The sequence below is a fragment of the Saimiri boliviensis genome, chromosome 5 (assembly GCF_048565385.1).
Source record: "Saimiri boliviensis isolate mSaiBol1 chromosome 5, mSaiBol1.pri, whole genome shotgun sequence".
Taxonomy (NCBI): domain Eukaryota; kingdom Metazoa; phylum Chordata; class Mammalia; order Primates; family Cebidae; genus Saimiri; species Saimiri boliviensis.
Genome location: NC_133453.1, coordinates 98,325,105 through 98,339,851, shown reverse-complemented (window position 1 = coordinate 98,339,851; position 14,747 = coordinate 98,325,105). Strand labels below are relative to the sequence as shown.

The 14,747-nt window shown below is 31.2% G+C and overlaps 1 protein-coding gene across 4 annotated transcripts in view; it reads right to left on the bottom strand.

Annotated features, from left to right (window-relative positions):
• LRP1B (LDL receptor related protein 1B) overlaps positions 1-14,747 on the bottom strand; it is a 1,884,038-nt gene that overhangs the window by 247,566 nt on the left and 1,621,725 nt on the right. For all 4 annotated transcript variants that reach the window (XM_003921997.4, XM_074399735.1, XM_074399736.1 and 1 more), the window contains 4 exons: positions 14,405-14,592; positions 8,363-8,546; positions 5,669-5,754; positions 729-851 (listed from right to left, as the gene is read on the bottom strand). In XM_003921997.4, the coding sequence (XP_003922046.1) occupies positions 729-851; positions 5,669-5,754; positions 8,363-8,546; positions 14,405-14,592 (581 nt within the window). The remainder of the gene's footprint in view (positions 1-728; positions 852-5,668; positions 5,755-8,362; positions 8,547-14,404; positions 14,593-14,747) is intronic.

The window sequence follows — 14,747 nt, the reverse complement described above, 5'->3', positions numbered from 1 at the left end:
CTCATTAATATTTTCAAAATGAATTCCTTTCACCGAAAATGAATTATGTATGATATCATAGATGGCTACAAACAGTTATTGATGCATTTCATTCACTTGAATTTAAGACTTCTTTATAATATGTTTTAGTGCATATATACAGTATTAATAATTTGATTTTAAAACTCACAATCACATAAAATGGTACCAAGTTGCTTATATCTAGAACATGACATGGGTTGTACACATGAGGGAACTGTGACAGAATTGTGCTACTTTACAATCAGAACATTCACGATTTTACACAAATGCATTCAATTATTTAAATCTCTAATTGATTCATTTTAATGGTATCATAATTTCAATCCACTCTAACGTTTAACTTTCTCAATAACAAATTTTTAGGCTCAACTTCATCTTTTATTTAAATCAACACAATTGAATTGCAGGCACTAATCATTCAAGCTGATAGCACCCATTTCATTTCCTAGGGTTGTGAATAAGATTCTAGATTTTATTTACTCAATTTGATGTTTATGTTATTAGAAGTAATAGTGTTATAATAAAACATAAGAATAAAATGTCTTGTATTTCATATTTAAATTATTAATCACACCATACAAATGTGAAATTGAAACCAACCTAATGCATTTTATGAGTAATATCATTGTCATAAAATAATATTTTCTATACAATTCAATAATACTGATATAATATCCAACAATCCCATCATCATAATATCTAGTTACCTTAATGTCACTTCCATTTAAACACATTCTATTTATGCGACTGCCATTGGGTCGGCTAGAATCAATCCAATAGATGAATTCTTCTCTGTAATCAAAGTCTATAGCAATAACATTGTTTAATCCCTAAAAATAAAAAAGACTATGTTGTAAATAATAGTTAATACAAATCAGTATAAAATATTTTAGGAGTTTACAAGAATCATTGACTTCCTTTGAGCCTAAATAGTTCCGTTTATTATAATAAATAGTGTTTGCTACCAATTCTCATTAAAAGTATCGTATGTTTACATTTTCCCCACATCATACATTTAAAAGATACAATATTAATTTGAAAATATTTTCCATCTAGGCTACATAATTTCAAGACAATTATAGTAGTTTAAATAGTAATATGAAAATAAATATAATTTCTTTTAAGGAGATGAAGTTTAAAATTTCCCCTTTAGGCTAATATAAAACATAAAATTCATGTCATTATAACGTGCTCCACTGAGGAGGCTGAAAAGAGCATACATCTACATTGAAAAGGTAGATCATCTCATTAAGGTAATTCCTGGACTGATTCATCTGATGAGTCAGAAAAGAAGCTTTTGTCCCAACAACAATATAAAAGAGTTAACTTTCTTCATGCTTCAGATGGCCCCTTGGCAATACAGTGTGATATCCGAATTCAAAAGTTACAACCTTGGATTAGTATTTGACCAAGGAGAAACTGTATAATCAACATGTTTTTATTCCACATAGTGGAAATGTAAGGAAATGCCTCCCCTCAGACTCACAGTTACACATTTTTTTAGCTGGTAGCAAAACAGAACACAAATTGAATTGATGGGTTTCTGGATGCTACAGATTTTTGGTTTGGCAGTTCTGACATTTGATTTGATTTGAGGACTGTACATTCAGGATCTAGAAATCTTCTTAGCTGTAGAATTATTCAAATTAGTTTGATTCTCACATATTGTTAAAGATTGTATATTTACTATCTTAAGGCCTAAATAATTTATTAATATACACATTCTATTGATTAGAAAATAATGCTATAGACATTTGGCAAAGCCTCAAGGGATCTCTGCCATGTTTTTATAGCTATGGAGAGCTTGCTTACAGCAATATTCACCATAAAGTTGATGCTATGTCTCAAATTGTTTTAGAGGGAAATTTATGAGCAGTTGTAGTCCTACGGGTAAAGATAACCATCTTCAGAGAGACAGGATTTCTGTTTGTTTGGTCGGTTCGTTGGTTTGGTTTGGGGGAGGAGGGAGAAAGAGGGAAGTAATTCTCAGGTCTGAGTTTAGTTTTAACATCTAGTCTCAAAATTCAGAATCTGATGATAATAATAAAACTAATTTAGATTTAAATTATTCTTTGTAAGATTCAAGCCAAGGCTAATGATTACTCTTCAGATATTTTTTTCAAGGACATTCAAGACTAAGGGTGTTCTATGTATAGAAGCAAATAAGAGGAGGTTCTGGCAAATACTGCTTATTTTCCCTTCTCACACCAGGGCTACATTTTAGTAATAATAGTGTTAAAATTATAGGTTCAAATATTACGCTTTTATTTGGCTTAAAATGAGCAATCTCATTTTCTTGAGGTCCGTATTATAAAGACAACCTGCAATAACCCAACCCTACAAAATCTCATGCCATATAGTTATAAACAAGAGACACAAGGCAATAACATGGTTTAGTGCAAATTCATTGCTAAGCCAAGATAAATAAATGCAAGTATCTTTCTTACTGACAACACTATAAATCATGAATAATGACTATTAAGTGCTAAAAAAGGGTAACTAATATTCAGTCACAGATTCATAAGATTCATTAAATATCCATTTACATTCTAAAAACTGGAGAACTCCTTAACCAAATGCACATAATCATATATATGTAGGAAGTATGCAAAATAAGACAAAATTCTAAAATATAAATTGAATGTGTTCCAGACAAGTTTGTAGAGGGCTTAGTAAATTCATTTCAATAGTAGTTTATAATATCATTTCTGTTCCACTGCTTTTCTTTCCAGAGCAATAATGTAAATAGGTTAGGATTCTGTGATGGCTTGGCAATTCTGGTGGCTAAAATAGAGAGATTTACAGGGAAAAAGTAGAGATAAACTTGTCTCTAACTTTAGCAAAAATATAACCACAATCCCCAGTCATGGCAGAATTATCCTATTCCTTCTTCATAATAATCAATTTAGATAATAAAAATCCAATTCCAAATTTAGCAAGTCAACTAAAATAAATTAAAGCTGCAAATGCAGAAAAATTGAAGCTCTAAATTCTAACATATCTATCTAGCCAAGCTGGTCATTTTTCTACAGCTTTACCCTTAATCCCCACAGAAAAACAGTGCAATGGTCTCTTTGCAGAATCACACGCAAGGAACATTAAAACACCCAGGGGCATGGTCAAAATCATGTCTAACAACGAGAGTCATCCTAGTAGTTTCAGAGCTGAAAATTGGTTTCATCAAAACCCTATTTGCTTCTTTCATTTCCGTAGCTAAAGACTTGCACCCTTTGGTTGGAGATGATTAATTTAGGAAATTGTGTTTTGTTTCTCTACACAATTTTACTGGAATAAAGACACCGTTCCAATTGAATTAGATAATATATTGAAAAGGTACTTGATTAATTTTCATTCCCAAAATGTACATCATTAAAGTACAGTTTCTAAATATAGTATGTCAGTTTAAGTTATAGCTGACCTTACTACAATTATGTTGTAGAATATAGAGGGCAAGAAAAATTTACATCGGTTATTATAATTTCATGCAATAAAACATTATGAGATTGTTACTGATTATAACAAAGAGAATAAAATTTGTGATATTAGAATAAATCATTCTTTCTAATCAGCTACATATAAAAGTTCCAAATAGGTAAGACAAGGATATTGTCTTTTCAGTTATTCTGGCTGTGAGAAAAATGTGCAGAGATAATTACTTCTGTGTTCTATTTCATTTTGCATATGTAGACAGACTCTCAGGAAAAAGACGATGGTTTCTACTGCCTAGAACTCCTTTAAAATTTCTGTAATGCTGTGATAAAACTGTGAGCAAAAATATGTTCCCTGAAAGAAATGACATACTCCCAGTAGCCCATAGGCAAAATTGGACAGAAAGCTTCCCATGGGTTCTTTGGGCCTCTGTTTCCTTATTCAATGGACACCATTAACAATTGCTTTCCATATACACAGGTGTGTTCAGATCCTTCACAAGCATCTTCATCATCCTCACTGCCTCTTCATTCCCATATGTACTGCACTAAGAAAGTATCTGACACTCATCCCCACTTAGGTACTAATGACCAGCAACAGTCTAAAATGATAGCACCAGAAGAAAAGAGCTGTATTAAAGTGTGCATTAAAGTGGCTCTGTTATGTGAAATAGACTTAAACGATGCATAGAGGAAAAAAATCATTTTGTTCCATTAAGAACAATTTCTGACAACACATTATCTGTGAAAGACAACAAAAGGAATACTGGTAGAGATATCCTGTGCTACAGGATTGGAAAACAAAGCAAGAAGCTATCACCAAAGCTATATTATAGCTCTGTCATGAAGACAATGAATATCGTTCTATATTAGTCAACCTTATGGTTCAGCTGAGCTTAAAAATAAGAGTATTCTAAAGAGAGAACTTTATTCCTTTAAACTGACATAGATTCTAAATGATCAGAATGCTATGTATATGTGTATATATAAAACAATAACCTAGTGAAAAAAAATAAACATGTCCTTGTTCCTGAGACTATACAAGAAAGTAAGTGGCTGAAGCACCTAACTTTGAATTTATAGAAAGGACTAAAAGGGGTGTGAAGTCATATCCCAAGAAAGACAACTTTTTAAATTTAATAATTTTGATATAAGTTTAAAAGCACAGGAAAATGTTTAAAAATACAGGAAAATATATTAAACTAAGTTAGATAAAGTAGGAAACTATCTGGGCAGCCAAAACCTTTCCACCTTGAAGCAGTTATGTATACTTTATATATATGTTTTCTCCTTAAGTATTGCTCTTATATTATTTATGTCTTAAAGAAATAGTTGTGCATTCTTATATTTTAATTAAATTTTTGTTAATTTTTATACACAACATACAAATATTTTATATTTTACTCAGTCTTGTAAAATCCAAAATTAAAGATAGAAGCAGTATAATATGGTACATGTTGGTGGCACACTCCACACTTAGAGCAAGGGTGTAAACCTCATGGCTATTCAGGATAAGGCAAGAGTACATGTCTTAAGCACATGGAAAGTCTGAAAACACTGGTGAAATGGAGAGCCGGTCTCCACATCGATGTAGCACCTGCTACACAGCTTGGATTTTGACCAACCAAGAATGTAAGCCCTGCATTACTACACTTTTCTGTTTTTTTTCTGAGTAGCCAGAAATCTGAATTTTCATCTGAAATGCTTATTTTTAACCTGTGACATAGAGGAAGACTAAAAAATCCAACTCTGTCAGTATGGGTCAATATCCTACTAGCTAGTGGATATTTACACTTAAGACTAAATCCTGAAGAAAATGAATGAAACTCATAAAAAGCAGTGGAGGAATCTATCAATGAGTAGCAAAAATATTTTTAGTTAAGTAAATCTTCCTTATGTTGCTGAAAATACACTACAGGAATGGTGTTCTTCATTTATACTTAAAACTGGCATAAACATACTAGAAAAATAAGAAATTACCTTAATTTTGGCACCTTGTTCTAGACCCTGCTTTCATATATTTGTGTCACTATTATACAGTTTGAGGCACAAATAAATTTGTAGCAGAACAGATACGAACTAAATATGTTCAAAGAAAATATTTTTCCTGACAACTAAAAGTATGCTTCACATATTCTAATAGCTAGGTACTTCTACAGCTCTAATACATACTGAGTACCCATGTTAAATGTTACAGAGTCATCTTGGGAATGTCATACCTGTTTTAAAAGTGTGTAGTTGGAGCCATCAGTGCTAATTTTCCTTATCTCATGATGATCAGCAAGAATTAAAAAAGGTTCTTCATCTAAACACCAACACAAAGAACATATTAGGCTTTAAGTATTTATGGTTCTCCCCTCTGTATTATTTCAGGTTACTTTAGCAGCAATGTGATTTCAAATGTAGTGCTGATCTGGTAGGTTCACGGTTTAAAGAATCATACTGAGCAACCTAGTTGGCAGTAGAATGAAAAGGCTGCACACACCCAGGCAGTACAGAAAATCTAGAAAATTCTAAGTGCATCCCTTACTTACCCTGATCCTTGGCATTCAGATAGTTTATTTGGAATCAGCGGAAAATATCTGCTGTTAAATTCTGATTGTCTGCATGAATTGCAGAAAAAGATAATCTTACCTGCCTTAGAAACCTACAGTACAGTGAAAACATTCTTTTGATCGGAATTTTTTTTCTTGATAATCAACTGGCTAATGCTCTCAGGATGACCTCAATGAAGACCAAGAGTGTCGTTGCATATATATACTCTTTTACCTGCCTGAGGGCTTGTCTTAAATAATTTCTGAACTCCAGGTTCTAAAATATTTGTTTATTAATTTTACCTTTCTCCATGAGTCTTATTTTTTTAATGCTTTAATAGTCCTTATTTCTTTCTTATCAGCTTGTCCAATGTCTTTTATTATCTCATTTGTTTTAGAATCTAGGACAGAGCATGATAAAGAGCTGACCATGCTCATTACACAGGAAATCGTCTAAACAATTAGTGTTTGGTTTTCTCTTCAGAATTTTTTGGAAACAAAATGATTTCTTGAAGAAGATAACTTCAGAAGGATTTTCTTTTATATTTATTTAAATATATATCTAAATCATGCAAAGTCAATTTGACCACATTTTCAGTGGTTATAATCCTAGATCCATTTGATGAAAAATTTGTTCAAACATTTTAACATCTTTTTTTTCTAACACACATTCATAAACTTATTTGCCAAATGAACAAACTTAATGTTGATAAAAATTAGAAAAATACACTTAAGTAATTACTTCATATAATTGAATGTGGGTTTTATTGTAAATTATTTATTGTTAGAGTTATTGTCATTTTAAAATTATTTGAAATTATTTTCCTCCCTTTGTCTTTTAGTTTTGAAATTAATATGTAATACCAAAGGTATGACATCAGATTTCCACATATACTATGACACTCTTATTAGATACCCCCTTCTACCATCCTTGATGGCATCCCAAACTAGTCATTCCCATCTTCTTTTTGAGGCCAGATTGAGACTGAGAATACTTTTCAACACAGAATTGGCTCTCAAGTTGAATGTGCCTTGCCATTCTATCAGTATATTTCTCCATTATAAAGATACACTTAATCAGTCATGTTTTACTTCACTGCTTAGGTAATTCTGTTCTTTACAACTTAAACATATTTCATTTTTAAAAATTGTCTTTAGTGCAAGATTTATGCTTTAACAAGCATAAATGTTTAAGAACACATTTTTATATTTAAAATTTTTATTAGTTTCTCAGTATAATTGCTAATGAGAAACAACTATGGTGTGGATGCATAATATAACAAGACCCGTATTTTAATCATTAGAATTCCTCTCCTCTACACAATCCTATATTAACGCCTAAAGTAATGAAAACATGGTCCATTTTAAGATTTAATCTCTTCATTTTGTCCCAGGTCACTAAATGCATTATGTAGAAAGCATTAAGATGGACCAAAGCAAGGAGGTTGGTAGATAAACAATGGGCTCCTAATAGTCCTCAAGTTGATTCAGGGAAGGATAAGAATAAGTGACAGCTGAATGAAAAACTGAAAGAATTTTTTTTCTTTTTTCTCCATAATGTGTAGAGTTTTAGCTAGTTAAAAAAATATTTTAAAATTAACATCCTGATAGCTATTCTATTAAAGTAGTTGAGAAAACAGCTATGTGTTAAATGTTGCTACTTACGAACATTTGTATAAGAAATTGGCAATACTATTTGATTCACTGTACTTAAAAACAAGGAGAATGGAGACGCCCTTAGTCACCATTTTTTGCCCATTTAACGATCATCATCGTATTATTGCTTCGTATCATTTCAATGTGTGTCATTTCTTGCCTAATGGATTAAAGTTATGGGCCATGCTTTATTAAATTTATAATTTACAGGCTCAAACACCCTACTTGGAATAAACAGAAGTTTAATAATATTTGCGGAATTCCTGGAAGAATTCAAATAGTTCTTTATAGCTGATTTATTATTACTTCTGTTGTTTCTTATTATTTACCTGTTGTTCTCTCTAGCACACATGTATGAGTATGTGTGGTTGAGGGGAGAATGAAAAATATAATAATGTCACAATAGTGTTTTTAACAGTTTTGGTCAAACCTGCTCCCAAGAACATGTGATTCAGCAGGAAGCAGTGCTAGAGATAGTTCTTTTTCCTTGTGAGCACTCTCAAAATCTAGAAAACACTCAATAATTCACAAGGCCATAAGGCGATGTTATTACAAACACAGCATACAAAATCAGAGTGACAGATTCCCATATCAAGGAAAGTAGAGAAGAATTTTGATTTTTCAGAAACATCAAGGAGGAGTGAATTCAATAAGAATGGCTATAAAATTCAGGATCCATATGTACAACTGAGGTTGGATCAGTGGACAAGTTCAATGTGATACCTGAGAGTGATTTGCAGCTATTTGGGTTATTAGGTTGTATTTCATATCCATCTGTACAGAGGCACTTGTAAGTCCCATATGTATTGATGCATTGCTGGCTACAGGGAAAGCCTGAAGAGCATTCATCAATGTCTACACATGTTTTGCCATCATCCTTCAGTTGGAATCCAGGCCAGCATTTGCACTGGGAAAAGAAAAACGAGCATAATCAATACATATCATTGTCACTATCTTTTCCTATTGGGTATCTCTTTAGCATTAAGCAAGAAAAGTACTTGAAAATAAATAAAGGCAAGTCTTTCTGTCTCCCAGCATTTGATCTCTGATGGGAATTACGTATATTATGTAAAGTTATTTAGAAAGCATTCTCCCAAATATCTTCATTTGATCTTTGAAAGTTGGCAAGATTGCAAAAGTTAATTGACATTGCTAATGTCATGTGTTTAGAGATTAGCAAAGCAAAAAGCAGAGTGAAACTTTCTACTTATTTTTCTGTTGCATTACATTGTCTTTTTAGATTTTAGCAATTATAAGAATTAATCCTTACACAGAGTTTTGAAAGTTTTTAACATTGTCATATACATTATTTCATTTGAGCAGTATAGAAATCTGTAATGTAGATATTATGAGGTTGGTACAAAAGTAATTGTGGCTTTTGAAATTACCTTTAATGGCAAAAATTATAATTGCTTTTGTACCAATCTAATATTATCCTTAATTAGTTGATAAGAAATCCAATAGCATGAAGATGAAGTTGTTTAGATAAGGTCAGCAGAAGATGTTGGACACACTGAAAATTTTAATGCATAGTAATTCTCAATTAACATTTATTGACTGTGTTTGATTCCATACCTAGATATGTGGGTGTCTGAATAAACAGCAGTATGAATGCAGTCGTTTTTTATCTGAATACCTAAATTAGTTTGTATAAGCAAATCTTTCCTTCAGCATCTCTATCATGTTCTAGTTGTCCTTCTGATGACACATGATATTAACTAACTGGTATGTCAACTCTCAGAGTACAAACATTATACCACATGTACTTTTTTGCCTTCTTATGGATGAGGTACTTTGATTGGTCATTGTTATTCAGTTCTTTTATCAGTCCCTGCCAAGTAGCAGGTGAGAATCATTATTACAGAAAATGAACCTATACTTGATCAGATCATTATGGCAATACTAATCGTCATTAAGACTGATTAGTGGTCTTCGAATAAAGGAAATTCTAAGTATTTAGTAGGATGGTGAGTTAAGAAGGATTTCAGAGTTGTTAAAAGTAACTAGCATTCAAGAGTTCTCCATAGAAAATATTTCAAAATCTAGATAAAATTGATCATTTATTCTAGGATAAAAGTGATGGCAGAGTTTTGAATTTATTAATAAAGATATTAGAGTGTTACATGTCCATATTAATAAATAATCGGCAAACAATTTATGAGTAGAATTATTTTTTAAGTACAAGAAATGTTTTCAATACTGGGGAAAAAAGCAACAAAGTAACATCAATTTCATCTGAAAGTATTAAAAGATAAATAAGTATTTCCCCAATTTTGTTTACAAGAAATAAAACTTTTTAAGCTCTCAGCACTTTCACCTGTAACAATTGACACCAACATTTATCTAATAATGCCCAGAAATTATAATGGACTTTTAAAATCTCTAGAACCCACTTAGCAGGCCAGTGGGTTAAAATGAAGGCAAAAGCCACAACTTGATTTCCCAAACTCCTTCATTATATCTCACTGACTGACAATATTACTTTTCTTGAGAAGACCCATCGTGCCACCAGGAGGAACTGGCACTTAACTATGGCCAGAGAAAATGGCATACTTAATACCATTAACTGTACACATAAAAAAATGGTTAAAATGGTGAATTTTATGTTATATATTTTTACTCAAATATTTAAAATAAATATTTTTTTAAAAGAAAATAAGAAATTTCACAGACTAGTAATCAACAGATAGGTTTAAAAATTAAGTCAAGTGATCATGTAGTCAGGAAGCCAGAGGTTTGATTAGTATACACAGAGCAGTGTTGAATCAAGAGTCACTTTAGGACAAACGAAAGGAAATTTTATAGAATGTGTAGAATTCCTCTAAAATAGTATTATCTAATGAAACAAAGTGCCTCACCATTGTAATGGTGTTTCTGAAAATCACTTTGAATGCCTCGTGTCAGGCTTCTACAAGTACTATACCAAACAGATGGATTGGATAAAAACACACAATGAAAAATTAATTTTATGAAAGTAAAATTGATTGTTACTGTAATAAAAAATTGTATAAACAACATTTAAAGTTTAGAGTAAATTTTTAGAATTTTTTCATTTTGTTTGAAAGAACATTTATAAAAAGATAATTTATAACTCAATCTGCTGATCTTATTTTAATAAAAACATTTTTGTTCCCAAATAATAAAAAGACATCTGTAGGAAATTCTACCAGATTAGCTTTAACAAATTGAATGAAATAAAATACTGATCTTTTGCATTTTCAAATATATTTTATAGAAAATATGATTAGAATGTTCTCTTTTACTTAAAAGGACAACTTTTATGAAACTGAGATTTACATGTATTCAGCCTCATCTTAAATTTCTCACCATTCCAAATTACTTAGAATTTTCCTGAGTTACATTAATTTTTGTAAGAAAATATAACTAACAAAATAATAACTAATTCTCTCCTATTTCTCTCAAGAAAATTTCTTTGCAGCTTTTCAAGTGACATGACAAATATTGATCATTTTCTTTCTACTATATACATCATAACTTTTTTTCCTCCCAGAAGTACATTTATTTTTACATGGTAAATTATCCTTTCTATCAAAATAAGATTTTTGCTTGAGTTAAATGTTATTATTCCCTTTTGAATACTTAGATACAGTGTATTTGTTTTACTGCAAACATGCAAATTGTCCACAGTTCATAAGTTCTAAATTTTGCTTTTGTAAGCAATTTTCATTTTATTGCAGAATTTGGAGGATGATTTCTTGTCATGTTCTGCTTATATAACAAGGAGAAGTAGGTTGCTGAATATTTTTCCCATTATCTAGAAAGAGAAACCTATCGGCTCACATATTTTCCCAGTGTAGCAGAAGCAACTTGTTGTACATAAGCTTTTTACTCAGTTTCCTATCAACAAATTGACATATATATATAACCAATATTTGTGTGCTAAATATATGTGTGTATATACATACACATACAAAAATATAAACACAATATGTAAAATATTTTGTTTCAACTTTTGCTTTAATTTTCTATTTATGATTCTGGTCTCATCTTGAATTTTTGCACAAGTCACATTTCTATCAATAGATGTTTTTTGTTATTTATTAGCTTTGACACGTGTATATATTTTAAAACACCTTAGCAATTCTGTCTGATAACATAGCACACACCTTGTGAAGGATCAAATACTTTTGTCTATTTTAACTAGAACTATCACTTCATTCTATGGCTTCTTGAGAAGACAAAATGAAAACATGGGCATTTATAAAGTATTAATAAACAAGTATTTATGTGTAAGGAATCTTTCAAGATACTTAAAACAACTATGACTTACATGTTTTTCTGGATGATATTGTCTTCTACCAATAGCACTTTCCAAATATGGTACAGCTTTGTGCTAATACTCTTATATGAAGGCAATTAAAAAAACATCAAACCTTAATTTTGATGTTATGTCACAAGGTATACAATTGATATTCTATACGTTTTGAAAGTTACCACCAAGTTTATCACAGACATTAAATACACATGGAATAAATACAAATAAACCTGCTTTGAAATATATCACATAGAACATAAACACACACACACACACACACACACACACACACACACACACACACACACACAGCCATGCATCAGTTAATGACAGGGAAACATTCTGAGAATTGCTCTGTTAGGTGATTTCTCATTGTGTTAACATCATAGAGCGTATTTACACAAACCTAAATGGTATAGGCCATCAAGCACCTAAGTTATATGGTAGATCCTATTGTTCCCAGGTTACAAACCTGTACAGCTTGTTATGATACTGAATGCAGTAGGCAATTGTAACACAATGGTATTTGTCTCTAAACATATCTCACCATACATTTAGAAAAGGTACAGTAATAATACAGTATTATAATTCTATAGGACCACCACTGTATAGGCAGCACATGTTGACCAGGCAGCATCATTATATAGTAGATAACTGTATATATGTTAGAACTAAATAATTATTTATAATGCCATGACTACAAATTTTAATTAGTCACCTGCGATAATTCTAAAACACATTTCCTGATGTATTCAGGAAACATTTCTATGTTAATAGTACACAGTCACCAATAACATTTCTTTTCTGCTTCACTGGTTTTTAAAATAGTTACTGCCAAAATTAATTATTTGATGCATTCTCATCTCATTAAAAGATGTACTGGCTCATTTGCTTTGTTTCTTTCTGCTTGTAATATATTGTTTGTGAATAAGTTCTTCTTCTAAGTTTATAAGTTTAACCACTTCTTCTTAATATAATATTGGGTCTAAAAACGTTTTTTATAATATATGTAACTTTTGTGGTGTTTCAGTCTTTTATTTCTAATTTTTGCAGGGAGGAATTGATTATTGTGGTTTTTATGTTATGCCTACATACAGTAAGATACTAACCAATGTAGCTAAGTTAATAATACCAGAAATTCAGAACTTAAAAACTGAAAATTGGTTGTTTAGTTGAATTTACCGTTAGATGGAATTGGCTTGTCATAGCATGCTAAGGCTGGCAAGAACAATGGCCCAACATTTTTGCCATACACAAATTATCTATCATCCTTTAAACAAGGTCTTTTAGCAACTGTAAAAACACTTTCATTGGTGATGTGTGATGTGGTTCATTCCAATATAAAGAGTTCTAACGTTAGAAACTTCTTCCTTGTATTGAACAGAATCTGCTTTCCAACTCTTAATTCCAATCTTCTAAACAACTCAGATTAAGTAGGGTTCCTATTATGGTACTTCACGTATGGTATGTGAATATAGCTAGCAAATTATCTTTGATCTACGCAGAACTTCTGAAGACGTGCTCCAGTCTTCAGAGGAAGACTGGAGACCATATATCCAGTCTAATGTTTCTGAATATACAAATTTGGATACACTCCAATTCATCATGGTTTCTCTTGATAAATTGTTATATCCTTACATATGCACAGTCCTCCCAGGTAGAACACAGTAGAACAAAAATCTAACAGCTGTAATGGTCTTAATTTTCATTAGACTGCCTCTGTTGTTTATAGTAGTTATGTCCTATTGAAGATTCAAACAGAATTGTTGCTGCATTAAAAACACTGATTTTCAAAGGAGTTGCTCTTAATGGGGTTTTACCATACTTACAAAATTGACTTTAACCTTACACAACTTTACATTTCTACCTTGTTAGTTTGTGTCCACTATTCCAAAATACTGTAACAGAGATGGTTTTAGAAGCTATTTCTGTCCAGCAATTCTGTCAGCAAATCACCCTCCTCAGGAAAATGGTATTTACAAAAAGCAATTAGGATATTACACATGATTTATTTTTAGTGTCTTCATACTAAGTCCAAATAATTCATGTTTTATGTTTTTAAATTCTTGTTCATATGAAGAATACTGTATTCTCCAGTGTTGTAGTAAATAAATGATTAGCCCATTCTACTTCAAAGATGTACTGAAGAGAGAATGAGGGAAGAAATGGAAACTTAAGAGTTAAATAGATATTTATACAGCTATTAACATAGTATTGTCCCTGACCACTAGTCTTCCCTGGCTTATTCATTTCCTTTATGTTCTGAATATGTTGAAAATCCTTTAATTTTATTTTTGTCTTCTTAATTATATTCTCACAACTTTTATATCACACTACTATATTATGGCATCCTTATATAGACACTCTCCATTTAATTAGTTTTAATATTATGATGGCTTTTAAGTTTTTCTTCTATATTGGATTAAATAGTTTTCTTGATCTCAAATTCTAGTGTATCATATGATTTGCTACTTTTGATGAGTACCTACCTTATAACTGACTGGAAGGTCCTGACAGTCTTGAGAACAGCCACTGACTTTCTTACTCAAACATTCATTTATATGGCAGTTTCTCTCATCTGAACCATCGCCACAGTCATCCTTATTGTTGCAAAGACCTCCACTGGGAATGCACCTGCCATTTTTGCACATAAAAAATGAACTGTTGCATGACTGTTCTGGAAAAAAAAAATAAAACAAATGGAACATAAAGGGCATGCCACTGTTTTATACTACAATTGTTGAAAGCATTCACAAATATGATAAACTTATCTGTCAAAAATCATACTAAATATATGTATATATAAAATATTTTACATATTCAGTATAATAT